This window comes from Artemia sp. Qi Xiang Cuo, chromosome 16 (assembly GCF_049724085.1).
Source record: "Artemia sp. Qi Xiang Cuo chromosome 16, ASM4972408v1, whole genome shotgun sequence".
NCBI lineage: Eukaryota > Metazoa > Arthropoda > Branchiopoda > Anostraca > Artemiidae > Artemia > Artemia sp. Qi Xiang Cuo.
In genome coordinates this window covers 38754683-38776710 of record NC_142809.1, presented here as the reverse complement: position 1 = coordinate 38776710, position 22028 = coordinate 38754683, and the positions used below count along the sequence as shown (strand labels likewise).

At 35.1% G+C, this 22028-nt stretch overlaps 1 protein-coding gene across 2 annotated transcripts in view; it reads right to left on the bottom strand.

The window, feature by feature from the left end:
- Positions 1-22028, bottom strand: part of LOC148942882 (uncharacterized) — a 107415-nt gene that overhangs the window by 4964 nt on the left and 80423 nt on the right. For both annotated transcript variants that reach the window (XM_089102093.1, XM_089102095.1), the window contains 7 exons: positions 21666-21747; positions 18630-18817; positions 16286-16394; positions 12280-12476; positions 9776-9901; positions 7677-7946; positions 6805-7015 (listed from right to left, as the gene is read on the bottom strand). In XM_089102093.1, the coding sequence (XP_088958219.1) occupies positions 6805-7015; positions 7677-7946; positions 9776-9901; positions 12280-12476; positions 16286-16394; positions 18630-18817; positions 21666-21747 (1183 nt within the window). The remainder of the gene's footprint in view (positions 1-6804; positions 7016-7676; positions 7947-9775; positions 9902-12279; positions 12477-16285; positions 16395-18629; positions 18818-21665; positions 21748-22028) is intronic.

Here is a 22028-nt window from a genome sequence, read left to right as displayed (position 1 = left end):
TCCTACGTTTTTATTTTGCATGATGACTGTTTTTTTTAACGTTAAAAACATTGATAGAGAGTCTATGACTGCAAATATTTTTTTTTATGGTTTGAAAATTCTTTCGGTGGTTTTCTACGTTTTTTTTCCTTTTTTTGCACAGTGACTGCTATTTTAACGCTAAAAACATTGATAGATACTCCATGACTGCAAATTTTTTTCTTACGGTTTGCGAATTCTTTCGGTGGTTTCCGGTGGTAGCGGTGCTATTTTTAACTTTAAAAACATTAATAGAGACTCTATGACTGCAAATATTTTTTTACGGTTTGCACATTCTTTTGGTGGTTTCCTACGTTTTTATTTTGCGCGATGACTGTTTTTTTTAACGTTAAAAACATTGATAGAGACTCCATGACTGCAAATATTTTTTTTTATCGTTTGAAAATTCTTTCGGTGGTTTTCTACGGTTTTTTTTTCCTTTTTGTTTTTTGCACGGTGACTGCTATTTTTAACGTTAAAAAAATTGATAGATACTCCATGACTGCAAATTTTTTTTCTTACGGTTTGCGAATTCTTTCGGTGGTTTCCGGTGGTAGCGGTGCTATTTTTAACGTTATAAACATTAATAGAGGCTCTATGACTGCAAATATTTTTTTACGGTTTGCAAATTCTTTCGGTGGTTTCTTACAAATATTTTCATAGATAGGCTATCCCAATAGGCTATGCTGTTTTTTTCTAAACCTGTAATTTTTTTAATTTTCCCCTCCTCCCAGTTAATACGTTCCTGAAAAGTGTTAAATAGTAGTTTTGTTTCAACGAGCTAAGAGAAGACTGTTAGCTAATATTGTCTGTTAACAATTGGACGGGAAAAACAACATTAAGATACTTTTTTAAGATATATTTCTTGTAAGTAATTAGTATACCTTTTGTTAGTAAGTTATATTACTGCCAAGTGAGGTACAAATTTTCTATTCAGAAATCAGATCGATTAATTTGCTGCTATTTATAATATACACAAACCCAAGGATGCAGGGTAGAAGACGATTTTTTTCACAAAATAGTGCAACGACTTTAGAAAAAAAAGATAAAACCTACGTTACCAGGTGCTTCTTTTAGATTAAAATATTAAAAATTACTGTTTTCGTATTGCACGAGGTTAACAAGAATTTCCAGCCAGATAACAATAAAAAAGAGCTGTTACATAATTTGATAACGGTATAAAAGGATCAAATAATGCTTTTTCGGTGTTGCTTTTACTAAAAAACTTTAAATTATTTGTAAGATTTTTTTAATGGTTTAGCGGGAACTAGTTTTTTCACGCCGCAAAATCAAGATGGGATACAGTAGCACTTGGAATAAAATATTAGAATTATTATTCTTCTACAGTCTCTTTTTGTTTATAATTGTAAAGCTTTTTACAAAAAGGCGAAAAGTAAAAATACATAAGCTAAATGTATGTGTAAAAATACCTACATAAAGGAATTTTTATTTATTTTTATTCCAAAAATATAATTATGGTTAAATACTTGAAATAGATAGGGGTGCAAATCTTTTCTCATAGGGGAGAGTCGGGAACCCTGGGACAAGTTCAACTTAAAGCTCAATATCTCCTGAATTTATAGTTTGATTTTCTAGTACCAAACATCAGTTTGTGGCGAAATCATTTGGCTTTTACTGGGATTTTTCTCATATTTTTATTGGACGCAGTAAAATTAGCAAGACTTATTTTTTAGAGGGCCCCGTTTTATCCCAGAGTATTACTTGTGCGGTTATTATGGGTCAGGGATGTGTGTACTTTGGGCTCCATAATAAACCAGTTAAAACTTAATATGCTTTGTGGTATAAAGCGGTAAAAATACAGTAGGCTTATTTAAAAAATTATTCAATAGAGTAGTTAGTCAAGTTATCATTAAAGCTGATTATCGTAGCAATGTCTTTAGTTCCACCCAATACAATTAAAACTGGCAATTTCATCGCTACTTTTGAGCTATCGAAAAACGCTTCATCGCGCTCTTTCGGAAACGTAAACCTCCAGGCTGGAAAGTTTCGTTTCAAAAAATTGACAGTGTAGCTGTCTGGCTCGGCCTGAAGCACTTCACCAGTGTAGAATTTTTATCCCTTTTCCCCCTTTTACTCGACTAGAACAAAGTCACCGGAACAGATACTGTGAGTCACAGACTCCTCTTCCGCCAATCGGAAATATTCAGAGCTGAACGAGCCGTCAGAGTTGTCATCACGCTCAAAATCCCCCAGTCCTGCTTCATCTCCGCTTTCGTCACTGAACGATAGCAATCTTTTGGTTAGTTTTCCTCTGAATCTTCGGCTCTTTAGCAGGAACCGCTTTATTGCTTTCCTGGCGATCCTTCTTCTCTTTTTTCCCTTCTTTTTGTTTTCAGTAGCTTGGATCGAGTCTCACCGATGTAGAAGTCAATATCTTGGATATTCCAGGCTTCCTGTTTTTCATTCTGTTTTTAGCTTTCCTTCTTGGCAGGGGTATAATATCTTCTGGCATAACAGACGAGGTTGAAAGGGTTGCAGTACTGGGATTCAGACTCAACTAAAGCTCTTGCAGATCTGTTGTAGGATTGTCAGCAGTGGCAGACTGATTTCATAGGTCAGCAGTATCTTTTCGTTACAAAACGGGAAGAAAGCCAGACTCTACCCATGCTCCAATATTCAGTGGGGAAATTACTGGCTATGAGAATCCACTAGGGATGTTAGTCTGAGAGAAAGCCTTAGGAAAAGCAGCCCCCAGTAATTCACCGATCTCATATTCCGTCACTGCTCGACCAGGGTGAAGTCTCAACCAGTTCTCCATTGCCTGTGACCAGTAAGTCTTTAAAGGTCCATAAACCGAAACACCGAGAGGCTGCAACCTGGATGATGTGTGCGGCGGGAACGTAAATAAATGTATTCCCTTTTCTTTGGCCAACGAAACTGCAGCGTAACTGGTGTGACTTTCATGATTGTCCATCAGAATAAAGACAGAATTCTCAGGAGATGGGCGGACATGTGATACAAAGTGCTCTAAATACAGCAAAAACAGATCGTGCTCGTGGGAACATCGGAAAGGCTGGAATAAATCCTCCCATGGCAAGTGCCCAACATGGTCACCAGCTTCCCTCTCTCTTGGGAAGTCGTAGCACCAAGCTGCTTTACTCCCTTCGGGCTCAGCACTCTTTGACACTTGGTCTGGATATTCGTGAGCCCAGTCTCATCGAGGTTGAAGATTTGGCTAGCAGGGAACTTGTATTTTGAATACAACTCTCCGAGATTCCTGTAAAAAGTGTCAACAGCAACACGATTGAAGCCAAGATTTCTCTGGATACTTGTAGGTTCCGGCATTCGAAGCGAAATCTAAGGATGCTTTCTATGAAAGCCACACAACCAGTCTTTGCCTGCAGACTTTTCTGTGTACCAGCTTGACCGATATGCAAGTCCGTTTCGTTTCGCCATAAGCCAAGCAAACTCTCTGGCTCTCTTCCTGGAGAGACCATAGTGCATTCGGGCTGCTTGAAGGATGTACTCTTCAAGTTGAAGGTCCTGCTCAATCGTAAATGCTTGCCTGTTGTCATAGGCGGGAGTGTAACTAAACTCTTCTTTTTCTTCATCTGTTCTGTTACGAAACGCAGTGGCATATCTGCTAAGAGTTGACCGCTTGACATTGTAGACTTCAGCAGCTGCTCGAAGTGGCATCCTATAAAGGTGAGCTTCTACTGCTTTCTTCATGTCCTCCTCATTACAGACGTAAAGCGACGGATCAGCTTTCCTCGTTTTTGGCATTCTAAAACGAAAGAAAGAGATTTTAGTTTATATATTAAGTTCAAGTTCTTCTAAGTTTATATATTAGGTGAGATTTAAATTTAGTTGAATATTTAGAATGTGTGGAGTTTATGATTGAATATAGTTTTATGGAATATAGAAATAATATAGGATTTTGTATGATATAAAGAAAAAAAATTATAGAGTTTAGATTTGAAGTATTTGGGACTGAGATTATAGATTTTAGATTTGAGGTCTTAGATTTGAAGACTTAAATTTGAATTGGTGGAGTTTGTTTTATTAAAAAAAAAAAGATTAAATTTTTAGGGAATGTAGAAATAGTATAAGATTTTTATGAATTCTTAGATTATAGATTATAGATTTGAAGTAATTTTTTTAATGATTGTTGGAATTTATTTAAAATAGTGAAATATGTTTTATGTGTTGAGGGGGATACGATTGGCCTGGATTGTAAAATATTTGATTTTTGGGAGTTTTTTTTTAGGATTGTTGTAGCTACCTAATAACATAAGGCCCATCGAGAGTAGAAAAACGAAAGAAAGAAGTCAACATAAGACAAGAAGCACACTCTTGAAAGTCCTCTAGGCTAATGCAATCAAGGGTACCCTGGGACACAGTGAACTGAATCTGTCCCAGTGTACCCCGGAACACGCGTCCCAGAGAACCCTAACAGTACAAACTTGCGAAAAAAAAAATTAGATCAGCCACTAGATGGGAGAAGAGCACAACAAACTTTATACCATCTAAAAGCTCATAAATTTCTCTATCTAATGGGCTATAAGCAATTTTATAGAAGCTGCTTACCTAAGAGTACCGTAGAATTTCGCAAAGCAAAAATATTTTTTCCGAAACCACATAAAAAATTCTTACCTAAATTTTGTCATAGAAAGTTGCACATGCGGCTACTATACTACATCCACAGATAGTCCAAGAGATGACGTTTGAGGGGTGAGTACCGACAGATTTTTAGCTTGAAGTTTTCTGTCAAAAGTACACGTGTCTCAACGGACCCGCGTCCCACGGTACCCGAATCTCCCCTAGGTATCGAACTTTAAGTTTTTGTTTTTCTGTATAGCAAAATAAAATTAAAAAAAAATTTGATCATTGGAGTAGACTTGCGCCTATAATTGATTTTGTTGTATCTGTATATTTGATGCAGAGAGTTTTTCCAGGAAATCTGGGACAGTCTGGATTTAGGGGTTTGTCCCTGAAAGTGTAAAAATATTCCAACTCCCAAAACCTTATAGGGGAAAATATGCATTTCTTGAAACACAAATGTTTAAACAACGAGGCTTTGCTGCTGTACTGTTCAATTCCTCTAATTTTGCTCAAAAAGGCCCATATGAGGAATAGTTATAGCAAAGTGCTTACACAACAAAATTTATAAGGGAAGTTATATTGGATTCTTTCTCATTCCTCATCCTTTATTATCCCTTCTTATCCCTTATAAGAGATATCCCCATACCTATGTATAAGGAGATAAGTTAGACATATGATAGGGAAGTTATAAAGAATAATGTATAAGAAGGGGCAAGGGATAAGAAATGATCCCTTCTAATCTCTTATCCCTTATCACCCCTTCTTGACTGTATTCGCCGCGTTTACACCTAGCTTACTTACTGAAACATATTTGTTCACCTTTTTGGAACAAAACTATTTCCACAAAATAGTTTCAACTTTGTCAGATTTTATTGACTTTATGCTATTTTTAAAAAGGAGGGAAATTTGAACATTATCATGGATAAACGTTTTATGATGAATTCAAATATGCTATAATAATTCTTCTAGGTCTATAACTCACATCAATGGGAAAAAAATTTTATGATTGTCCTATATTCCTGATGCTGAAAAATAAAAAGTGTGTATTACCAGATAAATTTAGTTTATAGGAAAAGCTTGACTATGTACTTGAACACAACAACAAAAAAGAAAAACTCTACTTATAACACAATTATAATACGATAAAAAACGGAAAAATTTTAAACTTGGAGAAAAGGACTGTAGAAAAGCTTACATAAAAGCCGAGTTTCGATCCTTCAATTGAAATCAGCAACAAAAACAATTAAGTAAAATATTTTTTTTTTCAGGACTTGTGAAAAAAGTTTAATTTTGTTGATCTGCATTATTACTGATCCGTCTCACGGTCAGAAGTCCACTATCAGTTTTTTTTTTCAAGTAGACAAGCAGAAAACTGTTTCGGGGAGTAGATCAAATAAAAAAATAGTGAATCTTCTGAAATATCAGTAAAATCTGGACAAATTGTACGAAAGGATAGGAAATTTGTATCAAATATTATAAATGCCGGGAAACCAAACCGGAGCTGAAGGCCCTGTTTCATCTGTTATAGTTATATGTCGAAGTAAAAGTCTGATCGAAAATTTAAATATTTATTTTACTATCTCTTGAAAAGTTTTTTTTGGGTAACAGGGGAAGATTACAAAATAGTTTAATGAATGTCAATATGCGTCCCAATCTTCAATGGTATTATGGTCTTAATTTCAACGGATTACGGTCGCCCTAGCTATATCGCCTTTTTTTCACTGAGATGAATAGCTAGAAAATGGAACTATTTACATTAAAATTGTTTGGCTGCATTTTATGCTCTAGAAGTTTTAGTAACAAGCGCTTGTTTCTTATTTTACATTAAATAATAATACAAAACAACAACAACCAGAGAAAACCAAAGTGGATTTTTCATCTTTTATTTTTTCCCTTTTAAATGTATGTCGTGTAACTTAGATAAGTTTCTGAAAACAAATACTAAAATAATCGCAGCTTCTTCGATGTCAAACACTTATGATGTATAAAAGCTAAAAGACTTCAAGAATATGGATTTTCAAAATAATGTGTTTTTTTTTATTCAGCTTAAATCAATGTTTCCTAAGTTAGGTGTGAGCTTTGTTTTCGATCCAGCGCTTTTTTTAGTAAACATTGGCGTGAATTTCAGCCCACCAAATCATTTACGAATTAAAATTCATCTTTCAAAAGATTTATTCTTGACCCCTTGCTCGGCGTTCTATACATATAATTGGGAAAAGTTACCTGAAGAAAGTGACGGGTAGGCTTCGGCGAGATCTTTACAAGTCTTTGCTGGGGCTTGTCTTGAACCATCTGGTTTGGCAAACTTTTCAAGTTTGTCTTTAAGGTGATTGAAAGCCTTGATAACAACTGCTTTTCTTTCTTCGTCAGAGAGATCTTTGAATTTGTGAGCCAAGAAAGTATTTGGATCATCTGAAGACATAGGATCTGGACCCTGTTGAATTAAACATACAATTTTATTAAGGATATCCAGACAAAAACTCAAGCAACTGGATATTCGAAGGATTAGGGGGGGGGGGGGGGTAGGGGCATAAAACAAATTAAATAGACGAGAATCCTTATGCCCAAATTATGGGACAATTTGAGTAATTTTGGAGGAAAAAGTCTGGACGCCCACCCGTCCAGCATTACTCCTTCGATAAGTCTGGTTACTTATTCTTGCTGTTTTCCAGCCAACAGTATCCGTATAAAATATTTCCCAGGAATACCTGATTTCTATATCACGCTAATTATTGGCCATTCTACATACTAAAAATTCACTGAGATTAGTGTTTAGACCTACCCGACAGCGTCAATGATAAGTGATCTGTTTAGTTTCGGCTTATACTTGGTTATAATTGTTTTGATATATCTAATTAAAAATGGATTTGTTGCGAAAAGTGTCAATACCAAATACAAAAGCTTCCAGTATCCAAAAGGTTGGAAAAGGGTCGTTGAGACAAAAAAATATGTTAAGGGATAGCCCTAACCGTAGGTGCATTCATGTCCGTTCCTTTGGATGAGATGAGAATCAGAGGAGTTCTCCTATAATGCACTGAGTAAGAAACTTCAAAAAAGGGATTAAAACGAAAGCTAGTAAGAACGAATCATCTTACCTTAGATTGACCTTGGCCAAGATATGCTGCAAGTGATGCGGCGTCAAATCCCATTGATTCCCCAGCAGGACCAGGAGGACCAGGGGGACCTGGAGGACCAGAAGAGCCTTGTTTACCAGCTTCGCCTGAAGGTCCACGTAAACCTGGAGGACCTTGAATACCTTGTGGACCTGAAGACCCGTCACGACCTGGTGGACCTCTAGGACCTGGTTCACCAGGCTTACCAGAATTACCAGGCATACCAGGGGAACCACGTTCACCAGGAGGACCCTGTAAGATAACATTAGTAAGAACTATAAAAGAATATAAGCAATAGTAATAACTTGTTAAAAAAAACAAATTGACAGCCAGTCACAAATGAAAGCATTGACATGATACAGTTATTTTGACTTTCAGTATAAATAAAAGTTTGACTTCCGAAACCATAAAAATACGATTTTTAAAAGTTAAATTTGCTAAATTTCTTGAAAAAAAACCTTCTTCAAAGATGATAAACAAGCGTGTTTATTTAGTTATTTAGGATATGAAACTAGAAAAATCTGATTCAATGTGACATAAGATGAATGAGATTTTAGCTCTATAATATCAATTTTTAGTTTTGATGATGATTCTATTGAAGCATTCCTTTTCACAAAACAAAGTCTCAATTTTTTTCTAGAATTTCACATTCTTGGGCTTCTTATTCTATGCCCTTGTAGTTTCTTCTGTTTTTTTTTGTGTTTACTATATTGAAATTTCACAGGCTTTGATTTTTCAATCGGTGGGGCATCACTTCCGGGGACAAATTTTCTAAAGAACATTAAATGACAGATGTTGCTAACAGTACTGCTAGAATCTTCATTGAAGCAGTTTTCTTTTAAAGAAACTTATATTAGATATTCGGAAATAATTAATTTTAACTTGGATAAAAATTTTATAAGATTTTCTACCGCCTTTTTGGTTCATAAAACATAGAAATATTTAAATAACGAAATAAAATAAATATTCGATTTGAATAAAAAGAGCATTTGCATTTTTCAAATAAGAAAAAAATATGCATATTTTTCAAATTGGCATTAATTCCCTGGCTTCTATTTCGATATAAAAAAAAAATGATTAGTGAAGTTCGTATTTTTTACACATAGAACGTGTACCATGAATTTTTAAATGGTCACACATACGAAAAAAAAGTCAAATAATTTATTTTTTACAGGGAAGATTATGATTCACGGTAGAAAAAAAATCTGCTTTTAACAAGTCATCAACTGTAGAAAACACACCTAGCTTAAAGTTAAAAATTTTTTGCTCTTTCTAACGTGCCATAAGTTATTTCTTATGTTTTCTAATAAGTCATTAACATTCGAAGTCATGTACCATCTTAATATTATAAGTGTCCGCAAAATGTATAAGAAACAATGTTCAGTAATAAAATTAAATAAAATTGCGTATTATATTAAAATTTCGTATGATAAAATTATACGTAAAATGTAGAAATAATAATCCGTTTTAGCTAGAATCCATAATAATTCTTGTCAGATTCAAAACTTTTATTTTAATTTTAGGGTTTCTAACACATTCATTCAAAACTTATGTAGGCTACGTATTAAATCACCATCGTTTTACCATAATATCCTATGTGTACTTTATAATTACTGCATAGTGTATCAGCAGTTGAGATGCCAAATTGATTGAACAGATTTTTGGTCTAGATCTTACGTTGAATTCTTAAAAATGAAGAATAATATCCTAACATGACGAAAAAACAGTACAACCACTGAAAATTAGCAACTTTTTAGAATCCAATTTGACAAAGCCCATGCTAAAACGTTCTTAACATTTTAATTCGTTCTCTATACACTCATTCTATCTTAACGTTCTATTCTATACACTCAACGTTCTCATTATATACACTAATCTATTCTTAACATTCTCTATACACTCAAAAGACATGCAAACATATTGCAAAAAGATCAAATATCTTTTTTTTTGTTCACAGGATCAGCTCATTACTCCCAAAACCAGTAATGTATTTCCTTCGACAATTTTATCCGTCGTTTATTCTTATTGAACTGATGGATTTGGCAATTACACCATTAATTTAATAGGCTTAAGTTACTTACCGCTGGACCTGGCATACCCTGTAGACCGATGAGACCGCGGTGACCTTTAGCACCCTTTGAACCAGATTCACCTTTTTCTCCCTTGTCACCTTGCAACCCAGGAGCACCTGACTTACCTCGTGGACCCTAAAATAAAATAGAATTGTCTTTAATTATTTCTATTAGAATTAATATGCACTATTTTTTTATAGTCACTATCATGATTGTAAAGTGATACAACAGATGTGCTTGACAGTGTAATTAAAAGACTTAAATATTGTAAGTTAAATGCAAAACACTACTATCTGTATTTTCAAATTCATCAGAGGAGCGGAAGTCGACCCCCTTGTACTCGATCAAATTCGACGCTCCTGTACGCGAAAGCTGAAAGTTCTCTTCTGCTCCAAAAGTTTTTTTGACTCAGCTTGATCATCCCCTTATACAATTCTATTATATGACTTGTAGAATAGCAGCTCCTTTTATTTCTAAAAGGAGCTAAAGCCTTTGTTTATTAACTAAAAGGAGCTAAAGCCTTTGTTTATTTCTAAAAGGAGCTAAAGCCTTTGTTTATTAACTAAAAGGAGCTAAAGTTATTTAGCGCCTTTCCTGGTTTTGTAAAGCAGGGCTATTATGGGTGGCTGCTGCACTACCAATGGTCAATTATTACTTTAAAGGCAATTTTTGATTTGGTATCAAGGACTTTTACAAACAAACCATTCACCTCCTTCTGAGTAGCTTTATCTCGTTACCTCAAAAACAGATTTCCTTGGAATCGAATTCTCAAGGATGCTAGCTCATCAAATCTATCTGTTCCTTCCTTTAAGAAAAGGTGTACATATCTTGGAAACGTAAGGTTTTGATTTTATTTTCTTATTTCATTTTGTATTGTATATTGTTTATATGATCCGAGATTTTAATATACTGTTTTTTCGTTCCAGCAAAATTTGATTCTTTGCGTATATTCTGACAAATTTAATACTTATCAGTGTTAAACTTGAAAATCCGACAAGTCTCATTCCAGTTTAATGATCTTATTCACTAGTAAGAACATCGGTTCGAGGATTGAAATCACAGTCGAACTATATAAGTTTGTCAGTTAAAGCCAGATCCTTACAATCGGACTTTCTATCGAAATCAGGATCTTAGAATCCAGTGGTTAATTTTACAGCCCAACTGCCAATATCAAATCCAATTTTACAACCTTGAATTCTTGGCTCTGAGCCCACTTGAAAAAAAGAAGAAAAAGCATTGCCCCCTTCAGGAATTTAATGTCTCTGTGGATATGTCCCATTTTTGCTAAGTTGGTCTAACCTTTGGTCTAAACCTTTGGTTTCTACAGTGAGAGTTTTGATTCTCGAGAGCGGTCCCTCCCATAGAACAACAAAATGCCGAATATTCATCATTTGATAATCAAATCCCTATTAAAAATCTACTTTGACCATTTTTAGCGCTCAATTTAAAGACCACAGGTTTAAAAAACGCAGTTGGCCAATTGTCTTTTAAAACAGATATCACTGAGCCAAAACAAAAATTTAACCCGCGGCACCTACGAACCGTTCCTATACTGTGTTACTGGATATCATATTTAAAAATAAACAAGAAGCTCAGCAAATGTGTATGGAAGGCAAAGGTGAAAGATTTGGAAAATTTATTTCGAAAAAGTATTGAGAGTTTTTCTGGAGGGGAAAACTTTGGTATTGCTTCGTAGCTTGCACTAACTTTTGCTAGACCTTTCCTCGATTTTACAAATAACTACAGAACTTTCTGTTTTCAATTCCAGATGCTGCAAGGTTAGGCGACAGGCTTACGACCTGTCCCTGCAAAAAAAACGATCCAGCAACTGAAACGTCGATTCAAAGCTCTATGCGCTGTCAGTGACTTTGGAGGATCTTTTACTTCTGCTGGCTCTGGAGGATCCATTCTTTAAGTTCATCATTTGCATGTTCCACGCTGCGTCAAATGATGAAAACCAAAAACCTCTGGTTTTCCTTGAAAATATGTAGAAAAATGCGCATCTCCTATATTTATTCAAATCATATAAATGCTCCTATGGCTTATATTTATTCAATGTGCGCAAGCAACAACCGCTATATATTGAATTATAGAGTTTACATAAAACTTGTTTCTGGTTTCATTTGGAATCAGTCAAGAATCACAGAATTAAAAATTTGCAAACACTAAAAAGAACAAGAAAGCTAATAAAAAGTTTTACAAAAAAGTTTTCATATAAGAACTGATTATAAGCCATAGAAACGTTAGTCCCAAGAAGATAGCATACTAGTAGTTAGTAACTTAAGTGAGGGTTCGTATATTGTACATTTGGCATAAAGTTTCTTTTTCTTTTACTTTAGGTAGTTTAAGTCGGAGCGCATTTGTAGGTCATATAACTTTATTCTACTGTAGCGATTTGAAATTCCGACTTCCGAATTGTGTATACATACACATGAATGTCAGCTTAGATTAGCAACTGAGACTAGTCTGGGTCTTGCTATACCACCCAATATCTATTACAAGTTAACAATTACCTGTGGACCTTCAACACCTTGTGGACCAGGTTCACCGGGGGAGCCACGATCTCCGCTTGGACCAGGTAGACCAGTCTGTCCTGGAGGTCCGGGAAGACCAGGGGGACCTTGAGGACCTGACGGACCGGAAGAACCGACCGGACCTTTGTCTCCAGGACGACCTTGAATGCCAGGAGGACCTTCTTTACCAGGTGCACCTAAAATCGAGCATCCCTTTATTCATTGTTTTTCATTTATTTTATGTTTTCGTGCAGAGCAAGACAAAATTCTTGGACCGAAAACGCTAAAAAAAAAAATTTGAGAAAGAAAGTGATATTTAAGATTAAAACAAGCATAAATTACCTAAATATTAGGGGAACTACCGCCCCCTCAACCTCTTGCTTTATATGCTGAAGTTTAACTTCACTCTAAAGTTTAAGCATATTTTAAATGTATTGTTGTTACTTAACAAGTAAATCGCATCCTAGCACCTTAAGCTTTTTTTCATTATAGCCAAAGAAATTGGGATCGAACTACATTTTTTGTAAAGTTTGTTGCTTAAGATACAGTCAGTCAAACAGGTACCTAGAACTATTCATAGGCAGTTCGTCTGAAAACATTTGACAAATCTCCGTCTTCCTCTCGAAGTGCTCGCGTTTTAGCACCATGTGTGACCACTGTCATTACAGTGGTTTCAAATATTCTAGTCTTGGTTTACAGACTTATCTTCCTATTCTTCTAAACTTTTTTCTATCGCGAAAGAACACCCTGGGACTTAGCTATTCTACTTTCTACATCTCCACTGCATGCACCTTCTTTATTAATACTAGCCAGGTAAGTGAAGCTATCCACTTGATTGATCTTCTCGTTACTAAACGTAACCTCTATGATGGGCGAAGGGCTTAGATGGCAAGTAGATAGATGGGTGGATTATCCATTCAGGGGCTATTAGACGTTTTGGGTTTTAGGGTGTTTTTTGCTCAAAACTGAAGTCCTCCTTGGTATATTTCCCCCTTTTTATAAAATTGTACAAATTTGTTTATGCTTAAAGCTTGCGATTCTGTCAATTTAACGAGTTTCGAAACACAATTTCAACCTTTTGGTGGATTTCAACCTTCTAATGCTATTTTCAAACTTCAATTTTTTACGGTTCTGATTACAATTGATAAAAATTGGTGTTTATTCAGTGGCGTAAATTCACAAAATATAGGGGGGGGGGGGGTATTTTTGATGTCTAGGAAAAAAGTTTGTCGGATGACCCGATAAAGGCATTTGTCAATGTAAATACCCCCTCTCCCCCCCTCCACAAAAAAGAAAGTACTTTCCAAAATCCAGAGGGAGGGAGAAATCTAGGAGGAGGGCGCATATCCCTCAACTGACGTCACTATATTTATTTGCTATATATTATTTTTAACTATTTGATAATTAGATAAATATATTTAGTTAATACTTAAATTCTTGTACTCAATATATTTTAATAGTGCATGTATTGCCATCTTAAAAATGTTAGTAATGAATCATAGATGACTTTTTGCTTACAATTCGGCAAAATGGTCGTTTGTTTTCGACAGACCATATATAATGCAAATCCTATATCAAACATTTCCCATCGGTGAAAACATATACAAAGATATATTTGAATCAAATTCAGTTAAAACAACAACTTTATTTTAACTCAGGGTGTCCCTAAGTTACCTCAAATTCCTCATTTAAGTCGTTTTTCAACAGAGTTATATCGTATCAACAGGTGAAGAATACTATCACGAGCTGAATACATAGCAAAGTAAATTCTAACAATTCTTATTAATTGATTTAGTAAAGCTTTTTTTTTAGCAGGGGCGTAATTGGCGGGCGGACAACTGCCCCCAGGCCCCAGTTTGGCCCCCCCCACTGAAAATTAACGTCTTCAAAAATCTTCTCAAAAATAAGATAGGCCTACATATTTCAAGCACCCACAGAAACAGATCAGTTGTCTTTAGTACCCTTTGCCTTTATGGTGCTATATGATCATTTTTCACCGTTATTCTCCCTTGAATTTGGAAAATCAACTCCAATTTTCCCCCCCTCCCCTCGCCCAGGATTTTGAAGAAATTAAGCTATTGTTACAAAATCATTCCAAAATAACTTCATGTTTGTTGTGTTATTTATGTTCGCTATTATATATTTTAAGTTATTAAGCAACAACCATATTACTACTGCGCAAACACCTTTTTCATGAATAAAGAATCACAATTGAAGTAGGTGCTAACAGGCCATTTGCCATAAGTCTTTCAGTTATAAGAGTATTGTCGTTGAATGAACAAAGCTCACAATTTGAAAAAAAAAGCTGGAAGAAGAAAGTTGAAACAAAGCTTAGACAATGTTGAAATGGAAGTTTTAGGAAACAATTGCCGGTGGCACGGGAGAAAGTACAAGAAACTCGCAAAGACACATGCTATCTGTAGTCTATTATAAATGCATACATTTATGAGCAAGGGCGTATCCACGATTTTTTTTCGGGGGGGGGGGAGGTTTACCAAAAAATTAAAGAAGACGCATTTATGTTACATTTTTACGATTTGGACAAAAGTTTCGGAAGGGGGATCAAACCCGGCACACTCCCCCCCGCTTGGATACGGTCTTGCCCTTGGGTTTATGTATTGTTTCGGTATCTATTCAGAAAGTAGAATTTATGACCACGCAAAGGCCCCCTTTTTTTCATTAGTAAACGTGAAGTCTTCTTTTTTCTTTAAATAAACACCACAAATAAACGCCAAATTTTGAAGCGAAAGCCCATCGGTAATTAAGTACTAACACATAAGAAATTGAAAATTATTACAAGTAATCAGACTAGCGATGAGACTAGTAGAAGCCCTAATCGCTTTTTTTATATACTATACTAACAATGGTATAACGCTTTGTTCTTTTTTGGGTACCCTTCTTTTTTCTCCTTCAGTCTCCAGTCCTCAATCGGTTCCTAGTCCTTGAACGTTTAATGTCCCTACCCGAGTGAACAAAAAGCATCCCAGTGGAAGCATTGTTTTAGAAACTAGCCCCATTGGGATTGGCCATCATTATACCAAAGCACCATCCAAGTCCCGGTACTGACCGGGAAATAATCAGCCTGAATGAAGATAAAATATTGAAACACATTCGTGTGGTAGCAAAACGCATACAATCAGGGGTCTCGTGAGGTGAATCAGTGAAGCGAAACCTGGCAGTGAGCTGCCAGAACTGCCCAGTTTTTTTTTGTGACCGTTCAGTCGCAGCGAGATGAATGCTACCAAATCGTAAGGGAATTTTTGGGGCGACCTATCTCAATACAAAAGTGCAATAAAATTTGATAACAGTATAAAGCAAGACATTGTTTTGATTGGACTTTGATAGTTAAAGAACGATACTTTAAGCATTTTTTAGCTTATGTAAAACTTTTTTCAGTTTATTTATTCATGCGAAAGCTTCGGTTGAATCTTTGTTTAGTTACACGGAATATACTGCGTCCCAGCTGGTTTACTAGGTTTTCTTGTCAATACATCTGACCCTGACCTATTGAATAAACAAATATAGACAGTCTCCATACAGCAAATTACATCATTTTTGTAATTATTTTCTCGTTAGCAATTAAAGGGGTATTTAGTCATTACTACTACTACTACTAACAACTCGCCGCTGAAGCAAGCCGTCTGAGGCAAAAAACAATCGCTTCAGCAATTCTACTCGTATTTTCGTTCAATTTAAATTTGAGAAGTTAATAATTACGGATTATTTTCAAAAAAGATGCATCGGAACTTCAATCAAGCTTTGGCACTTTAATTCAATTATGGCGAGTGGTTATTGGCTATCATCTGCTTTAACGGAGGACTAACAAAAAGAAAATGATTTCTTTACACAAAGTTTCACTTAAAACAAATCACTCACCGGGCCTCCATTGGTACTAATGGTTAGTACGTAGGTACAGTTACCATTAATAGTAACTGAAGTTACCATAAATGGGAAACATGAAAAAAATTAAATTTTTAAGGTTGATATAATAAAAGCAAAAGCTTACCTTCGGGACCTGGCTCTCCAGCGGAACCTGGGGCACCAGGAGGCCCCATGAGACCAACTGGACCTGGTGGACCTTCATTGCCAGGTCTACCCGATGGTCCAGGCTCACCCTGTACAGAAGAAAATATTAAAATAATTTAGATATGAAACAGCTATTAAGCACTTACTTTAGATTTTCTTAAAATTTTATTTTTAAATTTTAATCTTTTCATTTTATTAATTTCATTCGTTTTAATTTGATATTTGGGAGAAGGCAAACACTTATATTTGTTTCTCTTTTGAGCAGTGATTTTCATGGGATATAGTTACTACTGCTGTATTGCTATTTGTAATAGTTGTGTCCACGATTTGGCATTCGTACTTCTGTGAAGCCACAGGAGAACAGCATTGACAAACGAAATAATACTACAATTCAGATAAGAGCCAACAGGTAGTTTGCTGTGAGATAAAAAAAATGCACAAGTCAAAATCACTTTCATCAACGGTTTCGATTTACCCAGAAACCACGGTCTGGCTTTCTGCCACATAATATGTAGTCTCTTGTTACTTCTTTGGCTGTAGAGGCACTGACTAACCTTGTTTTCACTTGACTTACAACAAATTTACATCTAGGTTACAAAGTGTCAATGCTGTCTACATGGAACCTCAAATATGTTGGATTTAGTTGAGAAAATTATTGATATTTTTTGTGGCTTAGTTCCTACGTAAAGAAGAAAAATAAATAAATAAAACACTAATTAAAACTTGATTCATGTTCTCTTATAAGATTGCCGAGCTTCATATAAATTAAGGTATTAGAAACTCAAAAATGTCAAAAATAGGATTGAGTCACTTCGATACTAAGCCCTTCATAAGCTAAGATTTCCCAAGAGTTTTGGAATGGCAACGCTGCTTAGTTTTGTCGGGAGTTTTTGTAGAAAATGCCCTGTGTAAACGTTGTTCTTAGCAAATTCATATTTTGTCAGATTCTTAAGATGTTTGAAATTTTCAGATTCAAGTGCTTGTAAACATTTCAGCGAATTTTTCTTTCTGAGGTGCCCTTCTTTATAAGGCATTTTATAGGGCACTTTAATAGGGTATTTTAGTCGTTTTGATTACCATAACTTACGCAAACCTCCAGCCATAATATTATGCACCGTTTTTGCAGTAAATCCAAGACTTAACGTCTGAGGCCAGGCTTCTTTTTCATGCTCCATCTTTGCAAATCTGTTTACTTAATGATGGACAATAAGAATCATTCATTCATTCAATTTCTGGCAATGTTAATCACAAATCTTTCCTTCCTTCAATTCTTAACTAGTCGTTATTCTAAAGTAATATACAGCAATATGGCTAAAATTTGCAAAACGCATCAAAAATATTTTTATGTGTATTTTGCTACTATTTTAGGAGTTGGACAAACATTTCGGGGGAAGGTCAAACACATTATTAGTACTTTTTTATCATTAGATTTCAAATACGAAGAGTATTTTTGATTTCCATTTGAATGGTGAGCGTATTTCCACGGGCTGGATATCGAGAAACATATTTGTCTTACGGTTCACACAGAATGGAATACTTCAAAAGGAATTCAGGCTTGGGGCTTTGGGCACCAAAATCCTGAATCAGGTCTTAGTTCATAGAGAATGCCAGGATTCATTTCTAAGGTTGAGCTGCTTCAGAGTGGAGCTAAAAATTTATGGTCAATTCTGTCTCATTCTAAAGACATATGAAGATCGATATAGCTAAACAATACTAAAACACTGAATACAAGTCACAACGTGGGTACTTTTAGCCATCAAACCTCACGCGATAGAAAGGAAACACTGAGTTTGACAGATAAGTTTTTAGCTTGTCTCAAGTACACTTAATTGAGCCGTTCTAGTTTCCTTACTACTATCGAGATTTTTCAAGTTTGTTACTCACTTTGCATTGATGAATTAAAAGCAAACTGGTTGGATTTGGGCACCAGGCTAGTGATGAACACCTCTGCTATTTTCTGCTAAAACTCGTCATAAGAACGAAGAGCAAAGAAAAAATAAAAAGAAAAAAGCGAACGTTAAGTGCCAGCAGATGTGCGATAATTTGTGAAATTTACGCGAGAGATTCCGCGAGATTATTGTATGCGTTCAGAATAAGCACAGGATTAATTGAATGTCTGTCATTGAGGAAAAATAGGAAGCTTTAGAAAATATTTGACATTAAATTTTTCAGATACCATAAATAATACTTCGCTATTTTCTCTTATTTTAGTGAAAAAACTGATACAATTTTGATTGTTCCATGCTCATTACTACCTTGGCTAATGTCCATAATCTTACTATGATATTTTTCTAATTGATAAGAGTAAATAAAGGAAAACTTACAGGAGATCCTCGTTGTCCTCTAAGACCTGATGGACCTTGAGGTCCAGGGAGACCAGGAAGACCTCTATCACCTGGTGGTCCAACGGGTCCAAGCGGGCCGGTTTGACCTGGTGGACCTTCATTGCCTTGTTCTCCCTTCTGACCTTCTTGACCAGGAGCCCCTGGTTGACCTTGTGGTCCGGAGTTGCCTTGTAAAAAGAAGGAGTAGCCAATAGTTGTCTTCTGGTAGACTCGCGATTGTTTACAAAACACTTTTTACTCTAGATTTAACATTAAGAATTGATTCAATAATTTTCTGTGGCAATTGGGCAGAGTATATTTTCATCAATATTTTCACACGAGCGTTTTTAATAATCTGATGTTTTCATAAGTGTAGTTTCAAGTTCATTTGGTTTGGAGTTGCGTATTGATTTACTCCAGAAAGAGCAAATTGTGACACACATAGAGGATACTATGACGGACACCGAAGAACATAAGGAAGATAAATAAGTTTTTTTTTTTTTTTAAGCAACATTGGACTGTATTCAATCGACAACAATGGACTGATAGTTGGATTTGCAAATCAACAAAAGGTAAATTGCAGTGAGAAATGCAGGAGTACAGGTACAGTCCGGGATGAGGGAATCAGATAGTCAGTTAGTTTTTAGTTAAAAATTATTCATCGAAAAATCAGTTGATTTTGTTTAATTTTTGACTAATTAATAATTAAATAATTTGAACTAAATTGATTAGAATTTCTTCGTAGCTTTGTTAATAGAAGAAAAATAGCTTCTTGGCATCAAAATATATGATTCTTTCAGCGCTCTTTATCATTAATACTGTTTTATTACCATTATTAATAACTAATGTTTTTATTATTAATTTCATTTTAAGGTTAATATTTGATTATTAATATTAATCATTAATTATTCTTACTATTACTTTCTAATACTACGTTAACGACAATTATTGTAAGTAGCTTATTTCATACTGCTTATGCTCTTTTGACATTGAAATAAAAGCAAAATAGAAATCGAAGTCACGGATTTATCCTTTTGGAATAACTAGTGGCATTATTAATTTCAGTGTCTCGGTTGTAGTTAGCACAAATGTGGCAAGGGCCACTTTTGTACATTTTAGATGAGTTATTTTTTTTTCTTTTATACGTTGTGCCCTTCTTTTGCTCCTAATGTCTGAATTCTCTAATGATATATTGTTCGGCTTATATTTAAAATGATATATATAATTTAAGGGGGAATATAATATTATTGGGACATAATTCACTCATAATTGAGGCCCAAAATCATATCTGTGTTAATACAGCTTTTGGCTGAAGTTATTCCTCAAATTCACCCTTATCTGGATAAGGATCAAATCAAACAGAGCCATTTTTGTTGCATAGGGCGTGGATTCAACGTTTCAGTTGCTTGGTCTTTTTTTTACAGGACAAGCAGCAGGCTTGTTACCCAACCTTGCTGCGGCGGGTTACCGAACCCTGGGCCCCGTATTGCCAAGCAGAGAATAAATCCACTGTGTTACCTCATCTGAAGTTCCTTCTAAATGCTTCTGCACTATTACTACCATCTATGCCATCAATATTTCGTATAGCATTTAAATTAGAGTTGTTAGCTTCTAGCGGACACCCTCAGCAGCAGAAATGTATTTACGTTCGTTTTGATTCAAGCTCGTATTTGGCGTCACGTTTATTCTACAGGAAGACGAAAAGATATTGAAAAAAGGTGATCTCTAAAATTAGCTAGCCAATCAGCAATGATTTCCCATCCATTTTTCAAGGAAAATATAGGATTCATTAGCCGTAGCAAAATCGTACATTAGAGTTTGTAGGACTAATCATATTTATATACCGTTTATATTTGTAGATTCTTTTGCATATTCCCAAAGCTCTATTTCTTCTTCAAGTTGGAAAATACCGATTAGTTTTTGATATCTCACCTGGAAGTTTCCTTCTGGACCGTTTTCCATTTTATGCAGAAACCTAAAAGCCAGTCTCCATTTGGCAGATTCTGCAAATCTGCACCGCCAATTTGTAAATTTTATTTCAATGGATACTTCTTTTCCGGCTCCGTATTGGCAGTTTGCAAATACTGCAACCTTCGACGCTGCTTTTTCTGCAAGATGGCAGAATAGCAGAATCTGGCAGAATCTGCCAAAGCAGACTGGCTTTAAGGAAACATATTTGATTTATTTGGAGTAGATTTCTGGTTTTTCTTAGTCTCACTTTAAGAGTTTTGGGTTAAAAAATTTGAGTTTTATCACAGTAACATGGTATTTGATGCCATATTACGAATATATCTTTTAAACTTTTGTAAAATCAAAGATCACGAATTAATTAAGAGTTTGGCCTAAAATACTATCTCCATGGCGACGATTTTAAAAGAGACCACAATCACCAATATAGCAAAAAACAAATTAAATCACACTATATACAGTTTAGGTGACAGAATTTAATATTAAAAACCTAATAAATAAACTTAAATTACCATTCAAGTTCTTAATATGACCCAATAATTCCAGTGTACGTAACATATAGTGCATTATTATTATGGTATATGCTAAAGAGTCGCTAGTGATCCTAGAAAAATATCCCCAAGGGAACTTCCAAGGAATCATTGGGTGAATTTTAAAAATACATCAGGGAAAAAATTCACTTATTATAGTTACCACCGTAAAGAGACCCAAAATTTAAGGTCATTAGACTACCAAGACTATTGGAACTATTATATTAGTGTGCCCAAAGATAGGGTTCCATCAAGAATAATGCCTAAGGATTAGCATTCACATTGAAAACTTGATTAATACGTCAGCCTACTTAATTCTAATACATCACATTTACAATACCAAATTTGACTTGAAAAATTTTAAGTATTTTTGTATCATCAAAAACCCATCACGGTTCAATTTGACTGACCCCTACATGGGATGTAATTCATTTTTATTTTAGACTTTTGACAAAATAATTAGTGACCTTGCTTGATAAAAAGTTTACAGAACTTTTAAAACCAGTCTGATAAACAAAATTTAATAGGTTTGACTTACCAGGTCGACCTGTGTCACCAGGTTGTCCTTTAATACCGGGAAGTCCAGCTGGACCTATAGGACCTGGAGACCCAGACATACCCTGCAAAAATTGAAATATAATATGATATAATTACCTGTGAATAATAAAAAAACCTGTTAAATGTTGAAAAGTTGATCAAAATCTTGAGCGATAGACTTGATTTTTTTTAGTGTTCTGTTATAAAATTATTTGTTAACACGCTTTGGTCACATATGGTTGCCATATGGTGTGGCCATATGGTCACACCATATGGCTTTTGCACACTTTTAATCTAGTTTGTTTTATCCAATCAATCTCGAATTTTGAACAGAATCACAAGTCTGATAACAATCACCATTTAA